The sequence below is a fragment of the Sphaerodactylus townsendi genome, linkage group LG07 (assembly GCF_021028975.2).
Source record: "Sphaerodactylus townsendi isolate TG3544 linkage group LG07, MPM_Stown_v2.3, whole genome shotgun sequence".
Lineage (NCBI taxonomy): Eukaryota > Metazoa > Chordata > Lepidosauria > Squamata > Sphaerodactylidae > Sphaerodactylus > Sphaerodactylus townsendi.
This window is the reverse complement of record NC_059431.1, coordinates 85631789-85657698: the sequence shown is the minus strand read 5'-3', so window position 1 is coordinate 85657698 and position 25910 is coordinate 85631789. Positions and strand designations below refer to the sequence as shown.

The window sequence follows — 25910 nt, the reverse complement described above, 5'->3', positions numbered from 1 at the left end:
AAAATCCTAACTATAAGGGACTTGGATATCAGAAGTCAGAGAAAAGTCTTATGCATTGATATTCAAGCTACCAGGAAAAATAGGGTTTAGAACATTAAAAAAATGCATGCAACTTTATAGGTCTATTGATTCCCTCTGCTCAGCTCAAGGTAACATAGTTACTTTGTAGTTGATTCAATGCTATAACAAAAGATCTCTCAGGAAAGTGGATTTAACAAGAAGCCTTCCTGTATTTTTGAATGAAAACTTAAAGATACATTAAAGCTTTAAACTAACCAGGATAAATGGTATGCAAGTACACGTGCTTAACACCTTTGCATTATACTTGTGCAATAATCCCATTTTTTTTCTTCCAACATACCTGTCAATAAATCTTTCCCACTGCACTCTAAACTCCAAGGTCACAGACAGAAGTGTTTATTAGTATAATTACAAAAAGCAATAATACCATTAAAGCCTTCAGTGGCACATTTTTAAAAACCCTTTGGTAGATGTGATTTTTTTCCCCTTCAACAAAACTGCACAAGACCATCAGAAGAACCAGTTTTACTCCTTCGATTAATAACATTTTAAAGATGGCTCTTTATGTAATATTTTACTTAACTGAAAATATTTTTTCAGGGAGTGAAACCCAGCACAAAATGAATACTTAAAGATACTTTACATTGATTCAGATCTTCTAGCCCTGCAACTGTTTGAGTAGTCCTTCTTCCTGCTGCTCCTGCTATCAGAGAGGGGACTTTTTAAAGTAAAAAGGAAGAGACTGGACCTGAGATGTTCCAAATCCAAATCCAAATCCAAAACCTTTATTAGGCATAAAACTGGTGTGTGTCATGAATTCCAAATATAGTAAAAAGATCATTATTACACAACTTGCAGTACACAGAGTAAAAATGTAGCAACAGCTTCAGAGATTTCAGCATTAGAGTTATTTAGAAGCTTAGCCATTTTTACCTTATCAGAAAGAAGCATAAATCCTGTTGGTAGTACGACCTGAGATGTTCAACAAACAAAGCATACGCAAATAGGCACATTCAAACTTTTCACTGGTAGATGAAAATGAAGGATTTTTAGAAGCTTGCAATTTAAATCCAGCCACAGACATATTGCACATAACTGAATAGTTACAAAGAAGATTCTGTATGAAATAAGTTATTGTAAGTTATGCAAGTTGTATGATGCCACAAGTGTCTTTGGGTAGAGAAGGAACTATGAAATGAAATCCGCACACTGGGTAGTGAGCTCCTTCAAAAAACAACTCACTGAAGAAGAGGGGAAGGGAAGAGAATGGATAGCCCTCTTGGGAAAAAAATGAACATTTTGTGCATAAAGTTTGATACTTTTCTCCCTGCAGAAAGGCTTAGAGTACCTATGCAGTGCACATAAGGCAAAATTCAGTTTCTAACTGATCTAATTGATCTAACAGTCAAGGGGTCTACAAAATGGTGCCCGCAAGTGTTTTAGAAAATGGAAGGGGCTTTTGCCCAGCAAAGGTTCAGATTGAGTAAAATTTTAAAAACATTGCTTTGATAGCAGCTACCATCACTACACAAGGACTTTCACTTTGTGACTGAAGGTAAGCCATGCTAGTATTTTGTGGGTGGTTCCGCCTCCTACAGCGGCCATTTTGTGTCTGCATCACTCCACTGTATTACCCACAGGCCCAAAAGGGTTGGGCACCTCTATAATAAGCGTTCCATCTATGAAACAAAGCATAAATTGATATCCTGATGGCCCAACAATGAAAGCGGACAAAATGCGCTTTCATGACTCTTGCATGTGCAGTGTGGATTTTTCTTACAAGATGAAATTTATGTGCAATCCCTTCTAAGTCCACTTACTTCATTTGTGTACCAAGATCTTTTTGAGCTGATCCATTTGATCAGTTACATTTACTGCTATGTTTCTACCTTGTGGACCCTGATGGGGTGGAAGCAGCATAAACATGTTTCAAATAAAATAAATAAATAAATGGGAGACCCATCTGGGAGACTGGCAGCCAGCCAGCAGTTTGCACAACTATCTGAGTTTATGGGACCTTTCCACAGAAGTACAATGATGGTAATTTCCACAATTGCCCTAAAAGACCTCCAGTTGGTGATCAGTGGCAATCTTGAGTTTTTCTCACCCTAATGACAATTTCTGTAGAGAAACTAAAAGTTACAAACAGAGAGGCAAAACATTACGTCAAAATACTGTTGATATCTGACATGGGAGGACGTGCTCTGAATAGAACAAATATTACTTCTCTAGCAGCACTCTGAAAGACTATGCTGTTGGCCAAGTATTCAAAGCAAAGTTAGTAGTATCAGAGTTAGCACAGATGCTGAAATCACAAATAGGATATCTATCCATTATCTATCTGGATAAGTAAGAGAGAAGTCATTGTGAAAAAGCATGCCTTTGAAGGGGTTTTTATGTTGTACTTTAAGGGTTTTTTGTGAATGAAGAATCGGTAGTGATGCATGAATGGCTTCTACTGAGAGCAAGGCAGGTAGAAATTGGAATTTAAAATTCAGTCTCAATAAATTATTTAGTTACTGAGAATATGCATTATACAAAACTTTTAAACAACTAAAGCCTTTAACTAATTAATGAATTATGAAATTTAGTCTCCAAAGAATTCAGAGGGGATCTTGCTCTCTCCCTCTCTCTTGCTTGCTTTAACATGATAAATTTGATTAACAGAGTTTACTATTAACTTGTACACTAATGAATAATCAGCTACATTATGTTCTTTAATGAACAGCTTTTAATTTAATAGATACAGTGTTTAGAATGGCTCCTTCTTGCCAAAGTGACAACAGAGTTACTGGCAATCAACAACATCCCTGTGAGCATTCTAAATCCTGTCTATTTCTCTAGAGGAAAGAGAAAGGAAAAAGCTTATGAGAGGCTAGGAGTGAACATCCCAAATTTATTTTATGAATTTACAGTGAATGTGCTCATAATTATTCTACTTGGGTATTTGGTTTTTATCAAACCTCTTCAAAAGGGATACATAAAACATTATTATTTTTTAAAATGCTGCAGTAGTCTGTAGAATCCAACCTGTTCAATCGCAAATATATTTGGTGACAGATTGAACAGTCTTAAGTTATATAATCTTCCTAGCAAATTAATATTCTATAATAATTTCCAGGCTATATTACTCGGCAGATGTTTCAAGGAGTGGGTTTATGGAGAAGAATTGTAATCTATCAAGCACTGGTTTAGAAACTATGGAAGTGCAGTATTTCCCTCAAGCGTTCTCCTCTCACATCACTGTGTTTCACCCCTTAGACTTAGTGTTTATCACTATGTCACACATGACTATTGTTAAGCAAGCTGAAGTGATATAATCTGCAATGCCTCAGATGGCAACAAGTACAGAGAAGAGAGTTTCACTCACATGAACCTCAAATGCTGAAAGTTGCGCTCCAAATAGATTATTATGATTACTTAGTGAAAGGAATGGTTTCCCCTTAGGTTTGTACGATGAGTTGTTTTGTTTATTTTGCTCCTAATCTCTATTAACATGCTGGATTACTCCATTTTTTATTGTTTTATGCGCTGTTTCAGATTACTAGCTTATTGTTTTCAATTATAGGGACATTCTTGTGTTGTTTTAAATCTTATTAACTGTCTTAGAAGAAACACATCTAAAAACAACTTCAAAAAAATAAAGGGCACCAAACATATCTGCTGCTGGATATAAAAAAACCTAGTTATAAATTCAGAAAGTACAAAAGTACAACCAAAGACTTTTGCAGATCACAACCTGTTAGCAGCAACTTGGCAACCAAACAGAGGCAGAGGGATACATGGAGATGAAATGACAATCTTTTATTACAAGAAAAAGTGTTTGTTCATTTTTTAGATTAACTACACAGCTGATATCCCTACTGCAACAAATTGGGAAACCAAACCAGTAAGACTTCTATGAGAGGAAACTCAATAGTGAGAGAGACAGGGAGAGAGAATAATAAAAGCAATTTTAACTGAGATTAAGCAGTTAAGAAACAAGCTAGATATGCTAGGAACTGAGACAATAGATTTTTAAGGCAGAAGCACTGTGAGCACACTCTGGAAGGTATCTGGCAAATTTTAAAGGAAAGAATGTGAAAAAAGAACAACAGGAATGAAGGAAGAAGACTGAATTAATCATGTAGAAAAAGGGAATACAGGAACAGTCTGCTCTCTTTTTTTAGAATAGATGAGCAGGAAATCCTACTCTCATAAGGAGTTAGTCAGCAGCTCATCTTCTAGTGAGTCATCCTCAGATTAGGATACAGCACATTGTGATGGCAATTCCTGGAGAGATGGGATGGCTATCCTAAGGATGCCTTCACTGCTGTGTAGGCAGGGGACAAAGGGTACCTTCCAGCATGACAGAATGTGGCATAATCTGGGACAACTGGGTTCTGTTCTGGTGTGACAAATCAGGTGGTAATCAGAATCATTACTAATCTGACATCATGCTCTGAATGGGTCATGCATCTGGTATGCAAGTTTGTGGTTACATGCCTGGTTACTAACATTTCTTTCTCAGCACATTACATTGCAGACATCTGTAACGGCATTGCAGATGCCTTATCTCGCTTCCAGAAGCAAAGATTCCAAGCCCTAGACCCCACCATGAAACTACCTTCCTGGAGGACCTTTGGAGACTCGAAAGCAAATAATCATACAGGGAGTCTTAGGCAGATTCTGCATGGACCAAAAACAGCGGTGTGAAAATGGTGTACAATGGTTTAAAACGGTGTAAAAGGGTTCACACCACTTTCACACCGTTTTCACGTGGCTGTTTTTGGCCCATGCGGAATCAGCCTTAGGGTCCCTTGCTTCTACTTGTCGGGCCTATGAGCGGGTGATTTTGGCTTTACAGTCTTTTGCAGTGTCTGTGAGTGTAACTAATCCTTTGCTGGGTTTATATAGAAAGTTCTGGAAAATGGGCTGGGATCCTGCAAGAGCTCAATCCAACTGCAGATGCCTTCATCTGGCAGAGCCTTCTACCACAACTTGCAGCAATGCGAGCACTTCAGCTTTGACTCTGCAGCTGTAGCCTCTGTCTTTGCCTCCTTTGAGCAGCTGGCTGGTTACTCAGCTCTGCTGAGATTCCTGAAGGCTCTACCAACTGCACGACATCAGGTTCGGCCTGAGCTTGCAAGGGAAGGCTTGGAACTGGCTCTGCTGCCTGAATTTCCTCGCGAGGAGCCAGCTCTGAATGCACAGTGTCTTCAGGCTCAGAGTCCTCAATTCCCAGGCCAGTGCCCAGGGGCTGGCTCATGACAGGGGCTTTGGCAGGAGCAGGGCTTTGGCAAACTTAGCTCTTTGACAGATTGAGATATTGGGATAGATTCTTTTGGGGCAGGGGTAGGGAACCTGCGGCTCTCCAGATGTTCAGGAACTACAATTCCCATCAGCCCCTACTAGCATGGCCAATTGGCCATGCTGACAGAGGCTGATGGGAATTGTAGTTCCTGAACATCTGGAGAGCCGCAGGTTCCCTACCCCTGTTTTGGGGGGAGACTGTGCCTGCATGCCTTGGAGTGTGTAGCCACTCAGCCACATTCCCAGGCAGAGGCAGCCAGCTGTACTAAACCACCAGGTAGAAAAGGAACAATCAAGAGGCTGGCGCCTGCATGGCTCCTAATTATCTGCCATTCCATGCTTCTCCCCCAACAGGCAGATTGGGGAGGAGGTTCACAGGGAAACAGGCGGGTCACCCAAAGCCAGGATCAGTCCCCATTCTGTGCCTTTGCTCCTTTCCTGGTTTTAATCAATAAGTTATGGCCGAATAGTTTTCCAAAGAAAATTGCATGGGTGTGTATTTTTCCTATGCCTCACCACCTATCCCTCCTCAGATCTGCAATATATAATAGAACAAACTGAAAAATTTGGATCTTTTTTAGGTTACAAAATCAATAGGAAAATGATGAAAATATTTTTTAAAAATTTAATGAAGTAGGAAAAGGAAGATATCATGATTACACGATGTGCAGTAGTGTCAGATCCAGTTAAATATTTGGGAATTACACAACTTAATTATTTGTTGAATTTCACCTACTTCCATGGAATTGATGTCAAAAAATGATGGATTTTCCCTATTGATTTGTCAGTCATATTTTACTTTTTAAATGTGATTTCTTATTCAACATGAACAAACATCTCATTAAAAAGTATGACTTTAGTATTTGTGCATGGGGAAAACTCATTTTTTGTGTTTGAAACTGCCATGTAGTTTTTTACTAATACAGTATAGATTCCGCTCCCATAAGCACAAACTCTTTTCTTTGCAAAGGGAAATGGTTGGGCTACTATCTTGTCTCACCTAATAAAAGCAATAGTATAAGAACAGTGCTTAGCTCTGACTGACCTTGAAACATAATTGGCTAGCATATGAGTCTCTGTGGTATATGCCACTGGGCAGATAAAAATATATGGGATTATAATCAAAACCGATAAAGCTCCAAAATTAATCAACAGTGTTTTCATACAGGAGGTTTAAAATAACAGAAGGTTATAATGCCTAATTTCTAATGTATGTTGCATGATTTCCAAGTCAAAGTCTCCAATGTACAAGTGTCAATTATTTTCTTTGATGCCTTTATTAGAGTTTCTTTTTAAATTGTGAACAGAAATGTAAAGCCTGCTTTAAAATCAGTGCAAAACTTTCAAGATTATTTTGAAAAAAATGTATTTTGCATGCAGTGTTGAAACCAAAGTTTCTTCATATTGATGGATTCTGATGGTTTGTGTATTGCACTCAGCTATCCTAAATATAGTTACATATAATAAAGTTGCCTTGTTCTAATTTTGTCCATGTGTGTTTGTGTCTTGGTGTGCATTCAATAAAAATGTTGCGTACTTGGTTAGTTGGCACTCAATTAAAGATTAGAATCACTGGATCTTATTATCATTTACAATTGCTTTTTGTATGTTAAAAGAATATAATTTGTATGTATTGTTAATTAAAAATTTTTAATCAGATGGACTGAATAAGATTTAAAGTAGTCTACACATCTTCATCCACATGATTCTCCCTTTTTCATTTTATGTCATAGAATCATAGAGTTGTAAGGGGCCATAAAGGCCATGTAGTCCAACACCCTGCTCAAAGCAGAATAAGCCTAGAGCCATGGTGGCGAACCTTTGGCACTCCAGATGTTATGGACTACAATTCCCATCAGCCCCTGCCAGCAGGGCCAATTTTAGGGGCTGATGGGAATTGTAGTCCATAACATCTGGAGTGCCAAAGGTTCGCCACCACTGGCCTAGAGGATATCAGACAAGTGCTTGTCCAGCTGCTTCTGAAGACTGCCCATGAGGGGAACTTACCACCTCCATAGCTGTGGAATTACACAACTCTTACTGTAATTTTCCCCCTAATATCCAGTTGGAGCCTTTCTGCCCACAATTAAAAGTCCTATCCTCTGCTACCAACAGGAACAGCTCCCTGGCCTCTTAAGTGACAGCCCTTCAAATACTTAAAGAATGCTATGATGTCCCTCCTCAATCTCCTCTTCTCCACATTCCCAAGTCCCTCGGTCTTTCCTCATAGAGCTTGGTCTCCAGGCCCCGATCATCATCATTGATCTCCTGTGCACCTGCTCCATTCTATCTACGTCCTTTTTGAAGTGAGGCATCCAGAACTGTACACAATACACCAGGTTAGGCCTGACCAATGCAGTGTACAGTGGGAGTACAGTGTATATAACAGTATAAAAGTCACTTTGCTAGAGCTTTTATTTGCTTCCTTTATATCCCATTTTTCTCCCCAACAAGACCACAAAGTCCTCCTCCATTTTATCCTTACAACCACTCAAAGGTTAGGCTAAATGTGTGTAACTGGCCCAAGGTTATGAAATAAGCATTCATGGCAGAGTGAGAACTTGAACCTACAACTCCCAAATCCTAGTATGACACTCTAACCAGTACACCACAATGGCTTCTTTGTTTGTTTAGTTAAGGCTGCTTTAAGAACATTCTGGAAAGATAGAATGAACAATTCTTAGAGATTTGCTTATTTAGCCAATAGTGGAAAAGGGGAATGGGACCAACATCTAGACCGACTTTTACAACCCTTCTCCAAGTAACTCTACCACATAAAAAAACAGTCTGTTTTATGTGAAGCTGAGGCAATGTACATCATTTTGTATTGATTAATGCAAACTAAGTAACTTATGCATCTTCCAGTGAAAAGTAATAAAGGTCCATCTTTCATCATATCACATTCTGAACCTGGTCCCTATGCATATCAGAAAGCCCAGGGAACAAGGCCAGGTACAGATGGGAGACATTTTTCTACAGGCTGGGGGAGCTTCCAGGTTGATAGAAAAATTCTAAAAGTTTAAAGGGGAAACATTTCTTCATACAATGCATGATTGGTGTTTTGAATATGCTGCCACAAGAGGTGGTGATAGCCACTAACCTGGATAGTTTTAAAAGGGGCTTGGACAGATTTATGGAGGAGAAGTCAATCTATGTCTACCAATCTTGATCCTCCTTGATCTGAGATTGCAAATGTCTTAGCAGACCAGGTGCTCGGCAGCAGCAGCAGCAGAAGGCCATTGCTTTCACATCCTGCGTGTGAGCTCCCAAAGGGATCTTGTGGGCCACTGTGAGTAGCAGAGTGCTGGACGAGATGGATTCTTGTCTGATCCAGCAGGCTCTTTCTTACGTTCTTATGTTCTCCTTGAGCCTGATGTCATTTCCTGTGACCAGTGCTGGTCACTGTCTCTCACCCCCTCGGATCTCTCTGGATTAGTAAATATTGCCCTTCTCTCAATGCCCTCTCCTATTCCCACTATCAATCCTCTCTCTTTATATTGTAGGCCTGTCAAAACTCTGTATGAATTTGCAATGTGCATGCACATTATTATTATTGAATCCCTTAATAAAATTGTAACCTTTCTCTTTTAATTCTGGTCTTTGAACAGATTTCTTGGGGGGGGGAGTAACATCTGTATAAAAATTGGTGTAGATCAGGGGTAGGGAACCTGCGGCTCTCCAGATGTTCAGGAACTACAATTCCCATCAGCCCCTACCAGCATGGCCAATTGGCCATGCTGACAGAGGCTGATGGGAATTGTAGTTCCTGAACATCTGGAGAGCCGCAGGTTCCCTACCCCTGGTGTAGATTTTATTACCTGCCTCTTGCATTACAGGTCTGTTTCCAGCAAATTTCCTCCAAATAAAGGGAATAGACCATACTAATTTGGCCAACAATGAAACCACCACTGAGGAAATTGGAAATAAGAAGCTTGATAGACAAGCAACAAACCAATAGCATCTTCTTTTCCTCCCTAAGTTGTTTCTCCCTAAAAGCTCAGGACAGATGGCAATGCAGCAGCTAGGAAGATGAGGATATGGCAGCACCTTTGTTGATGTTTTTTCCTTCCTCCTGCTCCATTTTCTGAGAGAGAAGGTGAAGAAGTGGTAGAGACACTGACCAGGAGGATGAGAAGGCTGTGGTACCTCCCCTTCTCACTCAAGCAAGGTCCACAGTAGAGATGATGGGGGACAGGGAGAAGGAGAAAGGAGGGTGGGTGAATCAGGCAGGCAAAAGGAGTAATGCTGTTAGTGAGCTGGCAGGTGCAGCAGGAAATGGAAAAGCAGAATGAAATGAAAGAGGAGTTCATGGGGAGGACAAAATACAGGCCTCTTCTAGGTGAGCCAATGAGGAGGAGGAGAAGGCAGCAGGGCAAAGGAAAAGTAAGAAAAAATAGAGAGGGGGAAGGGAGGGAAAGGGTTGGCTCATGAGGGTTGCAGGGGAAAAAAGATAAAAGATGGGATTCCACCTCTGTGAGTCTCATGGCTCTCTGCTGCCCAGTCTCTATTTTTTCAATATGCCTGCCAAAAGCCAGTGAATACATCTGGAATGCACATGGGAGCCAGAAGAATAAGAAGAAATAGTTGTCTAACTACTTGAAGTAGCTGGTCTAAATCCAGGGAATTAATTAAGTTTACTTTCTTTCTGGCCCTGGATAGGTGGTGTGGGGCTTAAGAATGGGTTGTAGAATTCTTTACCACCTTCTTCTGCCTCTCCCATTTTTGATGTTTTCATTCTATCCACATGTATGTTATTTACAGTCCACCTTCCTCTCTGAGACTCAAGGCAGAGTTACAGTCAAGTTATGTTCAACAATTTCCAGTCCAGAGTAAAGGGAAGCTTGGAACATACCTAAATTAAGTGGGCAGTATCCTACTACTTCATATGTGGAAGAGGTAGTTTTATACCTTCCTCTCAAATGCCGCAGCTTCTAATGCTTCTAACCTGGAAAGAAAGATCTAAATAATGCTACATTATTGCAGAATGTATAAATCTAAACATTAACACTTCATGGGTATCTTTGAAGATGTGTTTTCTTAACTCAGTATGTAGGAGCTTGGCAAACACCAGTGCCAAAGACAAGTCTATGCTCTTTTGGAGTCAGATGTCTTCCCTTCATGGAAAGGCTCCTTCTGACTCCAGGAGAGATCAATTCTGAGGTCACAAGAGCTCAGAGTCTGAAACATAGGGAGCCAAGGAGTTGAAATCATTTTCTGTGCTGTTTTGCACATGCAGCTCCATTGAGGGGAGGGGCAATTTCATGTCAACAGCTTTTTAAGGGATCAGAAGGAACTGTAGTGATGGGAAGGGATATGAGCAAACTCATTGCTAAGGTGCTGACCATTATATCCATGGAGTTTTTTTCCCCTGCAGGCAGATGACATGGTTCTGCTCCTCTGATTTGCCAATTATGGGAACAAACTATCATCTTCTAGCACTAATCACTCAGTCCCAAAGAGCAAGTTACACCAAAATGCTTTAAAGAAAATAAGAGGATAATGTGTTGTCAAAGGCTTTCATGGCCGGATTCAACTGGTTCTGGTGGGTTTTCTGGGCTGTGTGACCGTGGTCTGGTGGATCTTGTTCCTAAAGTTTCGCCTGCATCTGTGGCTGGCATCTTCAGAGGTGTATCACAGAGGGAAGTGTGTAACAGACTTCCCTATGTGATACATCTCTGAAGATGCCAGGCGAAACGTTAGGAACAAGATCAACCAAACCACAGTCATACAGCCTGGGAAAACCCACTAGAACGAATGGCCTAAATGGTTTCCATACAAGTCATTTTTCTGAAGCGTCCAAAACTGAAGACCAACATGATGCAAGACTTACATCTCTGTTTTTAAAGAAATACTGGCCTACCTTCACAGCTTCACTTAGGGTTTGGTTTTTGTCTGCTTCTTCACTGGAATGCAATTCCAGTTTATACTGCAACTCCTGGAGCTGTTGTGCCTGCTCATTCAAAAGCATTTGTGCCTGCTGCTCCCGAAGTAATGCATTATTCAGTTCTTCGCATGCACTTTCAAACCTCTCGTGGGTGATCAATTTCTGATAAAGGGAATAAATTGTGTTCTGTCATGGAACTGCGGCATTGTTCATATACACTTGACTTTCAGGATCCCACTTGCCAATGTGGAACATTCTAATGCAAACGTTTTAAAAAACACTGAGTATATCTGCTCAAGGGTCTCTCTTTTCTAAGGCGAGACCATTAAACAATGCTAATGCCTGTGGAATTTTATTCACCCAACTTCCTCAAAAACCTGCAGCACATGATGACCTTAAAAATCCCTTTTATTTCAAACTACTGGGGATCAAAGAGCTTGTATCTCTGAATGAGGAAATCAGTTTTTACAACAGGAGTTAATTTTAGCAGAGGCACCACTTAAGAAGTACTGCGTGCAATGTGTAAAATGTTTTAGAGGGAGAAAAAAAATGAGAAGCCAACCTGTTGAACTTTTCTACCCCACTCCTGTTGCCTAAAGACAGTCAAGCCAATTGAAGCTGGAAGAGACAATTACTAGGCTGGTTAATTAAAAATAGTCAGTTCCAGTACAACACTTCAGTTGGAACAAGAGCCAAATTCCAAGGTAAAATTACAAAAACATTGATTTTCCATCTCTATCTGCTGGCAGGAAGCTCCGTACACATGTGCATGTACTGCTAGAGATAAAAATGAATTTTCAAAGTCAGCTTCATCAGAAATTAATAGGTAGGGGGAAATATAAAGATTGGGAAAAGGAAATTAATATGCTGAATGTATTTTATCCTTTTTCCTTTCTCCCCCACCCTCCAATCCTTCAAAATTTCCCTTCTCTTTTTATTGAGAAATGAGACTATTTGCTGCAAGGAGAGGGAAGTGGCCATTTTCTCAGATAACTAAGGTACTGATGGTATTAAAATGTAAACCTTCAGAAGACCAAGAAAGTAGTAAACCACCAGGTGCCACAGGGCTTCTTCACACACTGTAGAATTCCAATATAGAAGGCACTTCTATGTACATATGATGTTGCAACCTGCAACAGGTGTTCCTTGCCCAAGTGGACTTCTTGCTGCATGTATACATGCCAGGAATCCACAGATGGCCCCAGTTCCCCACTGCTTATACAACACTAGCTTGGCACAGCAAAACAAACCCACCTGTAAAAGTTGTCACACATGATGGTCTACATTAGAATTCCACATTGTCAAACATGGAAGTGCCTTCCATGTAGAAATTTTGTGATGTGTGAAACACCCCTTACTTTGTTCAACAACATATCACCAGTGGTACAGCTGGAAAGGAAAGCAAACAGGTATACACAAATCATACTGCAAAACCTGAGCAAGGCTGTTAACAATAGGGTGTTCTGGAGGACATTAATTCGTAGGGTCACCATAGGTCAGAAGCATCACGGCACTTAACACACAGGCACATGCAAATGATGTTAACACACAACATGTTTCAGCTCAGGGTTCTCCATCCGCAAAACCATAATTTAAGATATTAGGGAGGGGGGATCACTGTTGAAGATCAAAAACTTTATTCAATTTTTATCATATGCCGCAATATAAAAAACAAAACATATTGAAAGAACCATGTGCTCCTTTTTTAATGTACCTGGCACGTAGCTGGGTAACATTTACAAAGCATAGTTATCGGTGAAGAATGTCACAAAAGATTGACTTTGTTACTTGGTTTCCTAAGGAATACTGAATCAAAATGGGGTGAAAGGATCTCTCTTTTTTAGGTTCTGTATATCAAATGTACTTACAGATTGCTTAAATGCATTTAATTGCTCTTGCAGACCTTGGGCTTTGTCAGCCTCTTTCTTCATCTCATTCACATTCCGCTTGAATTCTGTGAGCTCTAAGCGTAGTGACCGCCGTTCTACTTCTGCTGTATGCAGCCTTTGTGTAAATTCAAATATTTGCTTCTGCAAGGATGCTATGCTTTTCTGGTAGTAAAATGGAAACAATGTTGTTAGCTATAAAATGTGCTGATCAGGCAATAAATCAATGGTCTTTAATGCCTGAGCAAATCAAAATGAAGCTTATTTGCTGGATTCACACACAAAAGTGAAGCATTCTAAATCTACTCCTGCATGTTAGTAAAACACACACACACAAAGAGGATATTAGGGCAGGGGGATAGCAAGAAAGACAAATAGTGGCAACATTTACCATATCAACACTCAGTAATTATAGTACTTTTTAAATTAAAATGGTAAGTACAGAAGGGTTTTAAAGAAAGATTGTACTTTGGGTTGAGTGCCAAATTGCTGAGAAAACTAAGAAATAAAATAAAGAAGTACTAGAGTAATACAAAAGTTAGCTATGTTTTAAATATTCTTACCTTCTCTTTCCATTTTTTAGCTTTATTTAAGAGTCGAAAAATTTGATAAAAGCTACATAAACTACATCTTTTTTAAAAAATCTAACAATTTGAAAGCAAATTCAGCATACACAGTACTTATTGCAAGCTAATCTCATTCGTACAAACCGTAACAGGGACTCTGTCATTTATGCCTGCTTTGAGGGCCTGCGCATTTATTTTATGTAGTCCACGAGCCAGTCTCTGAACTAATGAGTCTTTCTCTATGTAGGTGATGCTCCTGCTGCTGTCTGTAGGGGTAACTTCCATCATTATGAAAAGTTTGTCCATAAGTTTTGAAAAAGAATTCCTTGCTGCGCTTACAAGTAAATGTCTGGAAAGCCAGGAATTCAGATCTTTGGAAGAGAAAAACAAACAAACATAATTAGAAAATCCATAAATCAAGTATGCTTGGGATTGTTGGATTTTATCTTCTTTAAGTACATAAATATGATAATATCTGACACTAAGAACATGGAACAGGTTGCTCTAGAGAATTTGTCATATATTGCAGACCAAAGAGCAATATGAAAATAACCTAGTAACCTTAGTAGGAAATAGTTACATTTTAAGCATCCCTGACTTCTGATTAAATAAGTCTAAGTCAGATCACAGTATAGTAGTGCTTCACATGAAAAGTTTCAGCAGAAAACTTCCCTGAACTGTTCTTCAGTAGAAACCAACTAACCTCACAAAACTTTAAGAGATGTATTGTAGATCCTTAGCGAAAAAATATTTTTCATGGAACTGTTTTGGGTGTTAGGAAAAACCAACTGTGACTTTCTTCAGGAATTGTTATGGATGCTATAAAAGGAGCTAATGCTTGGATCCTATACTCTCCACAGTTAAGAGGCAGACCTCCACTGTTAATGGTTTTACTAAACAAAATGTTTTTTCCCCTTGTAGTCTAATACTGCATCTTTTCCCCCCAATCATTAATCTACAGGTTGCAACACTTTACTCCAAAGACCTGTTGTGTAAGCATACGAAACATGTTTATAAATATCAGTAAATGTGCTACACATTCAAAAGCAGAAGGTAAGTCACAGTTATAAAAGCATAACTATTTTCCTTTCTTTCCTGACAGCTTAGATGTCTAAATCATTTGCTGCTTAAAACTACTGAGGCTTGGTACCTTAATGCCATACTATTTATATTCCAAGACAAGAGAATATAATTTACCTTATTCCAAGGCAATTAAAATTTTACAACTACAATTACTTATTTCCCCATAGGATTTTGGTAATCATCCTTCTCATATAATGGACTTAAGGCCCCAGCACACCCAACATGTTCTGCTTACTGCTAGATTCGTCAAGTCTGTAATTAATAATTGTGTTTAATGTTGATAAATAAAATTGTCAGTGCTCCTTCTACTAATTGGTATTCCAGATAACGGTTAATAGGTTTATTTATGCCTTAATAAAAGTCTTGTAATTTAGTTTTCCCTCTGCAAGTCAGGTCTTAATCTGTCATTACTTGTCTTATGATACTATCAGGGTAAGATGACAACCATGGCGGAACTCATTTACATTCAGGAGAACACAAGATCTCCTGTTGCAGGAGTGAATTAAAATATTTGTTCAGAAAGTTTAAAGAAGAAAAGCTCTCAAGGAAGGGGTTGTTTTTTTTAAAAAAAGAATGCCATCTTTCTTCCCCTCTTTGGTAAGAAAAACCAAAAGGTTTCAGGCAAACAGGAATACAACTCCCAGAAAATTCTTTCCATCTGGAACTGAAGGATTATCTAAAGATTTTAAAATGATCTAAACTAAATAGAGTAAAGGTCTATTTCATAATACATCTAATCAAAACACTTTCTGCAGAACAAGAAGACCAACACTCTCCTCTAGTTTTTGTTTCATTTATATGGAGACCTTGCATGTGAAAAATAATCTGTTCGGATTTCACTTTACATTGGTAGAAATCCAAAGAGCCACTTCAGGTGCACCCAGGTGCTTGGGCATCTCCATGTTTTTTTAAGCTTATTTTCTTTGAACAGCAGGACCAAAATGCCTGCGAGAGTCCTTCTTTCCTTTGCTGTCACAACCCACCTCTTTGGAGCTTCCCAAGCCTCAGTGAAGGAAATAAGAATAAGGGCTACAGGACCCAAGTCTGTCTTCTTCTTAGCTCCTTTAGCCAAGGCAAGCAATTCCTCTTTCCTCCCTGACCCTCCTAAACACACCATCCTAAGACTTCAATTAGTCTCAGCCCCACCTCCCTGGGTTAGGGGCCAGAGTACTGACTTAAAATTGCCTTCTCCAACCTAGCTGGCCCTCTTCCTTGTCTTCTTGACCCACTCCCTGTAGGATGTTTTGCAGGCCATTGCCTTCGGATGGGACTCAGTCTTGGCTACATGTAGCTAGGTCTTGGCTATATGGAGCAAGGGCTGCTGCATTGACAGGTGGCCTATATAAAGGATTCTCTTCCTCCTGCTGCCATAAGGGTCTTCCTTTCTGACCAGGATGTTTGCCATGAGAGTGGGGCGGCTCATGCAATATTGGACCTGGTGGCAGAAGAGTGCAATGCTACTGTAATGCTGCTGGAATTGCTGTGGAAGCCACAAAGAGGCCACATGTGAGAGGCCACATCGTGAGCAGCCAACTCCCAAAAATAACATATTAGAACTGGATTTTGATAGTCTCCTTTGGTTTGCAACATGGCACAAGGAAAGGGTACCTTTTGAGGGTAAACAAGTAAAAAGTCTTACTGGTGATACACAAGAGTTCTTTGGATCCTGGCATTAGGTAGAATCTGCTCCTCTTTTATGTTCACTGATGCAACATAACCATGTTTTTTATTTTGTTTTAATCTAATTTTTTGCCAAGATAATTTTATCGATGTACCAGGTACTATTGGTATTAGAATATTTGACAGAAGTACTGTTTTTCGATTCAAAATAAGATGTCTGAAGTTTATATTTATATGTTTATAAAAATATACATACATATACTTTTTAGTCCTTCACTGTACAAGTTTCATTTTTGAAGAACTACCACAGAGATAAAAAATCCCAAGGATAGGGAAAGCACACAGTTTCTAAAAGCAAAGCATCACCTCTGGTTAATTTTTAATGAATAATGGTTTTGACTAAAACAAAGAAATGTGTGGCTTAGAATCATTCATGCTTTGAAAGGTGAAATGAAAATACAATGCAATTCCACAAGGTACTGTGCTCGACCGTATCCATAACCAGAGGGAAAAGAATATATACACTTTAAGTACCTGGCCACAGACTATCAAGGAATTACAGTAAAAGCACTAAATAATTTATGTTGTGATGAGTGTGTGAGAAATGTCTTACACAAATACAGTTATAGTACAAAGAGCAACCAAGTCCTTATTAAACAAATGAAGCAAAAGCCAATGAAAAGTGACAAACATTACTCTAGTGACATGGGGAAGATGGTCTCTGTTTCGCTTTTTATTTTTATTTTTTTTAGGGAAAAACACAAGGGGAGAGCTGATCTCCTAACTAATGCATAAGTGTCAAAAAGTTCACACTGAGCTTTAGAAACTCAGCTATAACTGCAAATGATCACAATCAGTCTGTCAAATAACTAGCTTTCTTTAAGAAACACTGCTAGAGGTTTTGGCTTAAAAAAGATCTGACCTGCATATGAATGGAAATATTGGGGTGTGGAGCCAAAGTACTACCTTATATGTACCCAACTTTGTTTTGCAGAGCATGTCTAATAGCCTCTCATAGCACTTCGAAAGTACAGGGGTCAACCACAGAGGTCAGCTGTTCAAGCAACATGTCAGAAATGTACTTGATATGCACGACACTGGTTGTGTTGTTCTTATGATGCTGGCCTACCAAGAGTTAGTTCAAAATCTTTAGTGCTGTTAACAATAACATAAAAGCAATACTGGAGACCAGTATTGCTTTTGCAGGTGCACCACACTAATTCTTGGATTATGTCCTTGGCATATTAGGAATAATAACCATCAGTGGAATCAATTGAACAGCTATGGGCATGTTGCACACATAGAAGTACATCCTGGTCAAAGCATAAGCAATATGCCAGGACAACCGTGGATGCACTTATGGGACTGGCTGCCTTTCATAGGAATACCAGGATTGAGAAGTGTCTTTTTCCTAAGAATGCCTGACCAAGACCACGTCTTCCCATCTGTTGCACGTTGAATATGCCATAGGGAAACTGGCTGCGAGAAGTGGCCAGCTGGTCAGAATGTCGGCTGTGGAAAATTATCATAAATTATGTGTCCTTGGTGGTCTCCAGGATATGTTACTCAATCGTGGGCATGTGATCTTGATACAAATTCTCAGCAGCAAGTTGTCTTTGCTGGACAGGGAAACATGGTTGCCTGGAACTTCGCTGATATATACCTCATGAGCTGTTTCCTTCTTTCTAAGTTTTTACTGCAGGCAAGAGCACATTACCAAGTGCTGGATTAATGACTGCTGCATAGATAGCCTGCACCATTTCCCTAAAATCTTATATGCTTCATAAGCCAACTGTATCATCTCTTGTAGTAACCTTCTCTTTTCTAATCCACCAGTGAATTAAAAATGGGAACATCAAAATAATTCAACTTTTTACCCAAGACCATTCGGTGACTTTGCAGAAACAGCCACACAGTTTTGTGTCCTTAATTTCATGGTTCAGTTTAATCTGCAGCATTTTCACCAACAGAAATTTGACCTTGTTTCTGGCAACGGTGGAACAGAAAGGAAAATATTTCTCTCATACTCATTTTTGTCACTGGAACTTTCTGTTGTCTGCGCTGCATAAGAAGGTGCACAAGCGTTGCTTGGCCCCAAGTTGGAAAAAACCCACATACACTGACTAAATTAATTTTGGGTTAATTTACAGATTAATAGTCAGCAATAATCTGTGTTACTCACCATGTGTTCACAGGGAATCGTTTGAAAATACTGACATGATTCCTATATAGCAACAGACAACAGAATCCCATTACAGAAATAAGCCTGGAAAAAAATATTATCTCAGACACTCCGTCCCCTTTATCCTCATGCACAGTTCACTTTCCCTCTCCTGAAACAAAACCATGGTTTGTAATGACATCCAAACCCCAAATTATGACTCATAAACACTACCTGTCTTGCTAAGAACTTCTTGCAGCTCTACCATAGAACTCAGGACTGATGTGAGAAGGTCAGAACTAGTAAACCAGTTCAATGCTTGAAGAGAATAGATATGTTCTTTTTCTTGCCCTATAAAAAAAATTGTTAAAAACAGCAGCGTGTCATAGAAGTAGGTTTTCAAAACACTTCTCAGAAAAGTATTATGAAGCAGATTTGTGGCCCAATCCAAGGAGAGAGGCAGTGTGGGCCTATGCCAGTGAATGCCCTTCCTGGGGCACTCCCTTTACTGGGTCACTCCCTGGGGTGGGTCTGCTGGTGGGTGGCTGCTGCAGTCCACTGAAATGGTGGGACACAGTGGCTCATGCCACACCATTGCTCCTGCGCCCTACTGCCTATGCCAGTGTCGCATAGGCATTCCAATTGCGTAAGTCCATGGGAACGCTATGGAGGGCATTCTGCTTGCAGGGGTTTTTGTTTGCCTGTTTGGTTCCCTGCACTGCCAGAAAACCCTCCTGGGAATGGTGGGGCAGTGCCATGTCCAGGTGCCCGACCAGTTGGATGGGGCTGCCAAAAACCTAACTCTATGGATAAAACAGACAATAACCTATAATTAGTCTAAGATGCTTTCAGCTGCGTTATCACTTTAAAATGCTTCTGCTTCTAATAAAATGCTAATAATTTTCAGATTGCCACTCTACTGCAATTGGAAGAAAATGAGTTGGTGCATTTTTCTTGTATTCTGTGACCAGCAACCTCATAAACACAATGCATTTATTTCTGCAGTGGAATTCATGTTAGAAACTTGGCCATCACATTCCCAGGGTTTGAACTGAACTTCAAATGTATTCCTACAAGTCCTAAAAATCTACTTTTCCATTTAAAAAAAAATATGGCTGGACTTTCTCAGAATTCTGACAGATTCTACACACAAAAATCATAATGCAGCAAGCAACTGATCTACCCAAAATACAAAGATACTTGGTAGTTACCTTTAGCATTTAATGTATTCAAACAGCTTAACAAAAAGTCTCAGGAACGCTTGTACATATTATAGAAGTAAATAAGCATTGTTGAGAATACAAGGGAATCTAGTTAGTATTTTTTTTTATTTATTTATTATTTAGATTTCTATACCGCCCTATCCCCAAGGGGCTCCCATTAACCATGGTCCATGTCAATGCAGATGTAATTCTACAGCAGTTCAGTGGTGGAAGGGAGGGTAAACCAAGGAAGAATGGGTGGAATGCCTGCACACTGCCCAATTAGTAAGCATGGTTATATCTGTACTAGTCTAGAGTAATTCAGTTTCAGTTTACGAAAGATTCAAATAAAGGGTGTTCATGTGCATTTAATACCACCTCTGGGGATTAGTAGTTTTAATTAATGTATTAGATTTAGCTTAACAGCTCAAACACTTTTCCATCAAATTGTGAAGCCAAAGGCCCCCTCCCATTACCTTGGCATAATATAATTGTTATTTAAGTACTGAAAGTGCAGTTTGACACAAAACATATCAATCACTTGCTGATTATCTTACTTGACATATTCTGTGCATCCTTAGAGTCTCCTATGCAGACCAAAATTCCTGTGCCTTCTCTAAAACCATCCACCCAGGAGAAAAGAATACTGCATGACTGGCTCAACATTTGAAGTCTATTGGCCGCCAGCACTGCAATTACGCCTTTACGGAAGAGACGTATAAGATCTCTGCAATGCCTTTTCTTCTGCACGTTGTCCCCACAGTGCTTCTTTTCTTCTGAATTAGTCAGCGCATTGGCCAAAGTCCTAATCTCATGCTTCAAAACTTCACAGGTGTTGAACTGATCCTGAAGAAAGTCTCTTTGTGTGGATAAGGCACAGGACCGGCAATAGAGAGGATACAAGGCACCAGAGAGCAAGGCACAAGCTGCCAGCAAAGTGCTATGCTCCTTTTTCGACTGTGTCAATACATTTTTCAGGTGCGAATTTTCGAGGAGCAATTGCTCCTGTATTTTTTCTGTTGCAGCAAATTTCTCACTGGCTTTTTCGGCCACTTCCTGATATTTCTGCAATGAAAAAACAATTAAATACAAGAAGCACAACCAACTCCAGTATACATCTATTGGAGTTAAACAATTATATATGTGGCTGAATCATTACTATCAAACCCTGATATGACAAAAAGCACTGCCTCTAAACCCAACACCTACAGAAGCAAATTCAAAAGACAGTGAAAGCAAAACACCCCTAACCTTCTCCAAATCTTCAATTTGTTGCACAATTCCACAATGATCAAGTTCTCACTGAAAAGAATCTGAGGGCCTTAGCACAATTACATAGGGTTATTCCTCTAAAGCATAAGTGTCAAACTCGCAGCCCTCCAGATGTTATGGACTGCCGTTCCCATCATCCCTTGCCAGCATGATGGGAACGGTAGTCTATAACATCTGGAGGGCCGTGAGTTTGACACCTATACTCTAAAGGTTCACACCCTAGTAAAAATACTATGTTCAACAAGCCCAGCATCATGCATTCCTATCATCTAATCATCACCCACCCACAATTTTGAATGATGCCACCATGAAACAGTGCCATTGGTCTCACTCACATGACAGCAGGCTTTTAAAAATTACAGCATTATCATGAGTTGTACCACAGTCTGCGGATGAATCAAAGAAAGCATTGCATAGAAAAGTAGGGATGGAAGACAGGAGATGAAGCAAGTAGAGGGTATAAAGTTGTGTGTGGGTATTTGACCTCTGCAGGTGCTCCAAGCACGTCCAAGTCTCTAGTGATCAAGACACTTGTCACCTTATTTGAAATTACAGATATCCTGGACCCAAGCTACACAATTAGAAAGCCCTGTTTTATTAACCACCTACTACTTAGGCACCTAATATTTAGTGAGGCTTGTTCTGCAGAATAGTTAGCACAGTGGCTAATACAGGTCAACAGTGCAGTAATTCTTAAACATCTCATCTACAAGCCACAGGAAATGGGGATGGTGATTCAGAAAGAACAATCAGGCTGGTTTGCCATGCAGAAGACACAAGACTGGGATAAGTTAGTTTAGCAAAAGAGAGTAGTAAACCAGGGAAAACCTGGGGAGACAAAAATAGATCGGCGGCAGCTGGGAAGAGGAGACTAAAGGTGATCTTTTAATTACTTTGTAAATCAACCCCCTACTTATATATTCACAGATTAATTATGTCTCAGGCAGAATTGTATTTTCAAGAGAACACTCTTTGTTTTATTTGATCCAACGCTTACTGTTTTATTTTTACATACATAAAACCTGCAACTCCAAGAAAGTCTAAAATGGATACATAACAAGTTAAAAAGCAGTGAAGTACGGTAACTAATAATTTAATTATCAAAAGTGCCTCACAATTCATAGACTGTAAACAAACTGTTAAGAGTGTGATCGTTTTTTAAAAAGCTGTATAGCTAATTTCCTTCCCAACTGCAACATGGTTAGTACCTCTGCTTGGATACATAGTTAGATCAACACATATGTAAACTATTGCAAAGCTCAGATAAAGATCTATTGCATACCCCTCGCAGTTCTGAGAAATATTCACCAAGCTCAGAATAGTCTGGATCCAGTCTTTCCAAGCCACTCATTGTCACATATTCAACATCATCATCCCCATCATAATCATTAAAAAGCTTGCTGCAGGATGGGGGGAAGCATTTGAGATTTCTTAACTCCATTAAAAACCTAACAGCTTTTCTATATAAAGGGAAGTATTGAATTGAAACAATATACCTCAACAGTTATAACAAGGTGCTTTCCCCTCCCAATCAGCACCCATAATCTAACCACACAAAATGAAGTAACAATGGACACAATCTATACAGTACTATATAATTTCACAGCAATTTTCTGTAATTGTTCAGCACAGGCCTTATTCAAAGATGTATTTTATACGGAAGAAGAAGGTGTTATTTGTTATTTGAAGAAAATAAATAAGCAAATTTTTGCTAAGATTTTCTGACAAGCATGATCAGGAATGCATAAACAAATTAATAAAATATAGTGTGAAGGGTGTATAAATCCAAAACCTGAATCTACATGGCTTTATGTACAATGACTAAAATAAAGCAATAATATATAGTTTGGATATTAGTACTTTCCACTAGCTTGAAATCCAGTGGCTAAATAATCTATTTTTGTAAATATGTTTTACAATATTTCTCATGCTGCAATTTTATTTTGAAATAAAATTTCAGTATCTGAACAGGACTCCAGAACTATGCATATCTGTCTGGATAAAGTTAGTTTAAATACAACATGCAAAATGTGCTAAAATGCAATCAAGATTTATTTTAAAAATCAATACTTTTTGGACCTTAGAGGTCAAGAGTTGGGGTTTCATTTCAACATTTTACTTGTAGTAATTTTTGCTGCTGATGCTTTTCTATGTTGATGGTTCCTATGTTTCTATAGTTCTACTGAGTTTAATTGCCGCTTTATAGGTTTTATTTGGAAGGCACTTTGGGTTCGTTTTCACAAAAAAGACAAGCATATCAATTACCTCAGTAAGTAAACAATCATAATTTTAGAAAAGAGCAACTAACCTCTTCTAAAATCTGAACAGACACTTAAAACAGAAAAGCCCTTTAAGCCCTTAAAATAGAAAAATCACCAGCATCACCAGTTTTTAGAAGTATGGTCATTCTGCTTCTATTGTGATATAGGTTTAGAAGGGTCAACTGCATTTATTCTCTTTAACAGGTTTGTAATTGTTTTCTGCCCAAACCTATATTGTTTCTAATATTTCTTCAGAACGTTAAAAGTACAACTTCTTGAAAGGAACAGCAAGGTTCCCACTTTAAAAAGACTGGCAGCCTGACTTCCTGGAGTGGAGAAGCTTTGAGAGGTGGCTTACCAGGTTACAGCACTCTGTGGACTTCAAGAATCCTGCAAAAAAAATTAGTCACTCCCCTGGAGAGTACAACTCTATTTTATCCCGTTTCATGCTGGGTCTTTATCCTTTATATTGGCAAAAAGACAAGACTGCAAACTGGAGACTTAATGACACTTGGACTTCAAAAGACTCCACTTTATTCCAGCTATTTTCTTTTTTTTCCCCCACTTACAATGGTCACTTTTATTCCACTGAACACATGATAGTCTCTAATTCACCTGTTCTCATGATAACAGTGCTGCTCTTTAGTAAAACAAGCCATCTCTTCAAAGAGGAGGGGGAAATACTCCCTAGACCTAGAGAATCCCCCTTGCCTTTGTATTTAGGAAGCCTTGTCATTTTTCTTAATGGATTTAATCATTACCACATATTAGCCTGAACATGGCTAGATTTTTGCTTCTGTGGCAGACCTTTGATTCTATCATTACTAACTGGATTACATAGGTGCCAGTAGTGTAATACAGCAACAGTTAGTATTTTAAAAGCACTTTTCCTACGATCCTTCACATGACTGACAGGGCTAAGGGCACTTTCGGTGCCAACCTAAGCAGGATTATATCCTTCTACATCCATTGAAGTCAATGGGCTTAGAAGGGTAAAACTCTGGATAGGATTGCACTGTCACAGTCAGTGTACTGCAGAGATGAATTTCCAGTACTCAACCACTATACCAGCTGTTCTCAAACTACAGATTTGATCCAAAAGCAAATTGTAACTCTCTTGCCGACAAGCTGTGAGGCCAGGATGGAAGTGTCAGCTGTGGAAGCCAAATTTTAATTTGCCTTTGACATTAGCCTATAGCTCAGTAATAATTAATATTAATAAACATGAAAATATAAAGTTCAGGGTTAACAGATATAAGGGTGGTTTGTTTGTTTTTTGCTTTATAAGAATTGTTTGCTTTATGATGGGGACAGGGATACTACTGCAGAGTTCACTGCAAGTGGGTCCCAAACCAAATAATAAGTTTGGAATTGGATCCTGCTGCAAGGAAAAGCACTACTGAAGCCTAGAGTACAGTCTGTATTGCTCATCAAGATTGATGTACTTTCTCAATATGCAATGGGCATCTGGACAAACACCAGAATTCAAAGAACTCTGAGGACCCTTCCGCAGATGCAGAATAATGCACTTTCAATCCACTTTCAATGCAGTTTGAAGCTGTGCGGAATGGCAAAATTCACTTGCAAACAATTGTGAAAGTGGATTGAAAGTGCATTATTCTGCATGTGAGGAAGGGGCCAGACATTAGACAGGGACATAACTCTTCAAACACAAAATACCAACTATAGTTCTTATTTTTAAACTCATACATATCATGCTACATAGCAAGCATCTTCATTAGCTTGTTCTTCATCAGCAAGAACTGTGGGTATAACATGCTACTTCACTGCCAGGAAGTATAAACCAGGTTGTCGTTCTAACACAGCAAGTGTAAGCCAACAGACAAGGAGGATTCAGAGAGAATAGGGTGGCTGATATAGACAAAGATGGAATCAATAGTTGATAAGGTGACAAGTAAAAAATTGTTAGGAGCAACCAAAGCTGAATAGGTTAGATTCATCTTTCTAGACAGATAGCTTAAAACATTCTAAGAAATTCAAGAATACATACATACATTTCACGTTTCCATGATGAATACTATTTAGTTGATTTTATGATCCTGGCCTAAATCATTTTCTTTAAAAAGCCTACATTAGAAACTGAACCACTTCAAAACCACGGTATGGAAATTTAAGGTGTGAATGCTTCCCCATATCAAAAAGTCAACATATACCTTGTTTTCCCGAAAATAAAACATCCCCTGAAAATAAGACATAGTAGAGGTTTTGCTCAAGTGCTAAATATAAGGCCTCCCCCAAAAGTAAGACGTAGCAAAGTTTTTGTTTGGAAGCATGCCCACCGAACAGAACACCAGAGCACCATGAATTCTTCTTCATGGAAAAATAAGACATCCCCTGAAAATAAGACATAGCGCATCTTTGGGAGCAAAAATTAATATAAGACACTGTCTTATTTTCCGGGAAACACGGTATTAAAAACTTACACGTCATGAGAAGGCAAGAATAAAACACTTATATGCCTTCCAAACTCTGCAGCAAGCTTTCGCGAAGCATTCAAACACAGTTTTCCACCTGAATGCTGCTGTTGACAAGAGAGGCCAGGCTACAAACTTTTTTCGAAACATCTGAATTAAGATACTTCAGAAATGCATTGCTTAAATGAATCTCACAGCAATTCCTCTCTTTCAATAAGACAAATCAT

At 39.1% G+C, this 25910-nt stretch overlaps 1 protein-coding gene across 7 annotated transcripts in view; it reads right to left on the bottom strand.

The window, feature by feature from the left end:
- CCDC171 (coiled-coil domain containing 171) overlaps positions 1-25910 on the bottom strand; it is a 181493-nt gene that overhangs the window by 80496 nt on the left and 75087 nt on the right. For all 7 annotated transcript variants that reach the window (XM_048502903.1, XM_048502902.1, XM_048502899.1 and 4 more), the window contains 5 exons: positions 20273-20780; positions 18748-18864; positions 13794-14020; positions 13066-13248; positions 11174-11359 (listed from right to left, as the gene is read on the bottom strand). In XM_048502903.1, coding sequence (XP_048358860.1) covers positions 11174-11359; positions 13066-13248; positions 13794-14020; positions 18748-18864; positions 20273-20780 — 1221 coding nt within the window. The remainder of the gene's footprint in view (positions 1-11173; positions 11360-13065; positions 13249-13793; positions 14021-18747; positions 18865-20272; positions 20781-25910) is intronic.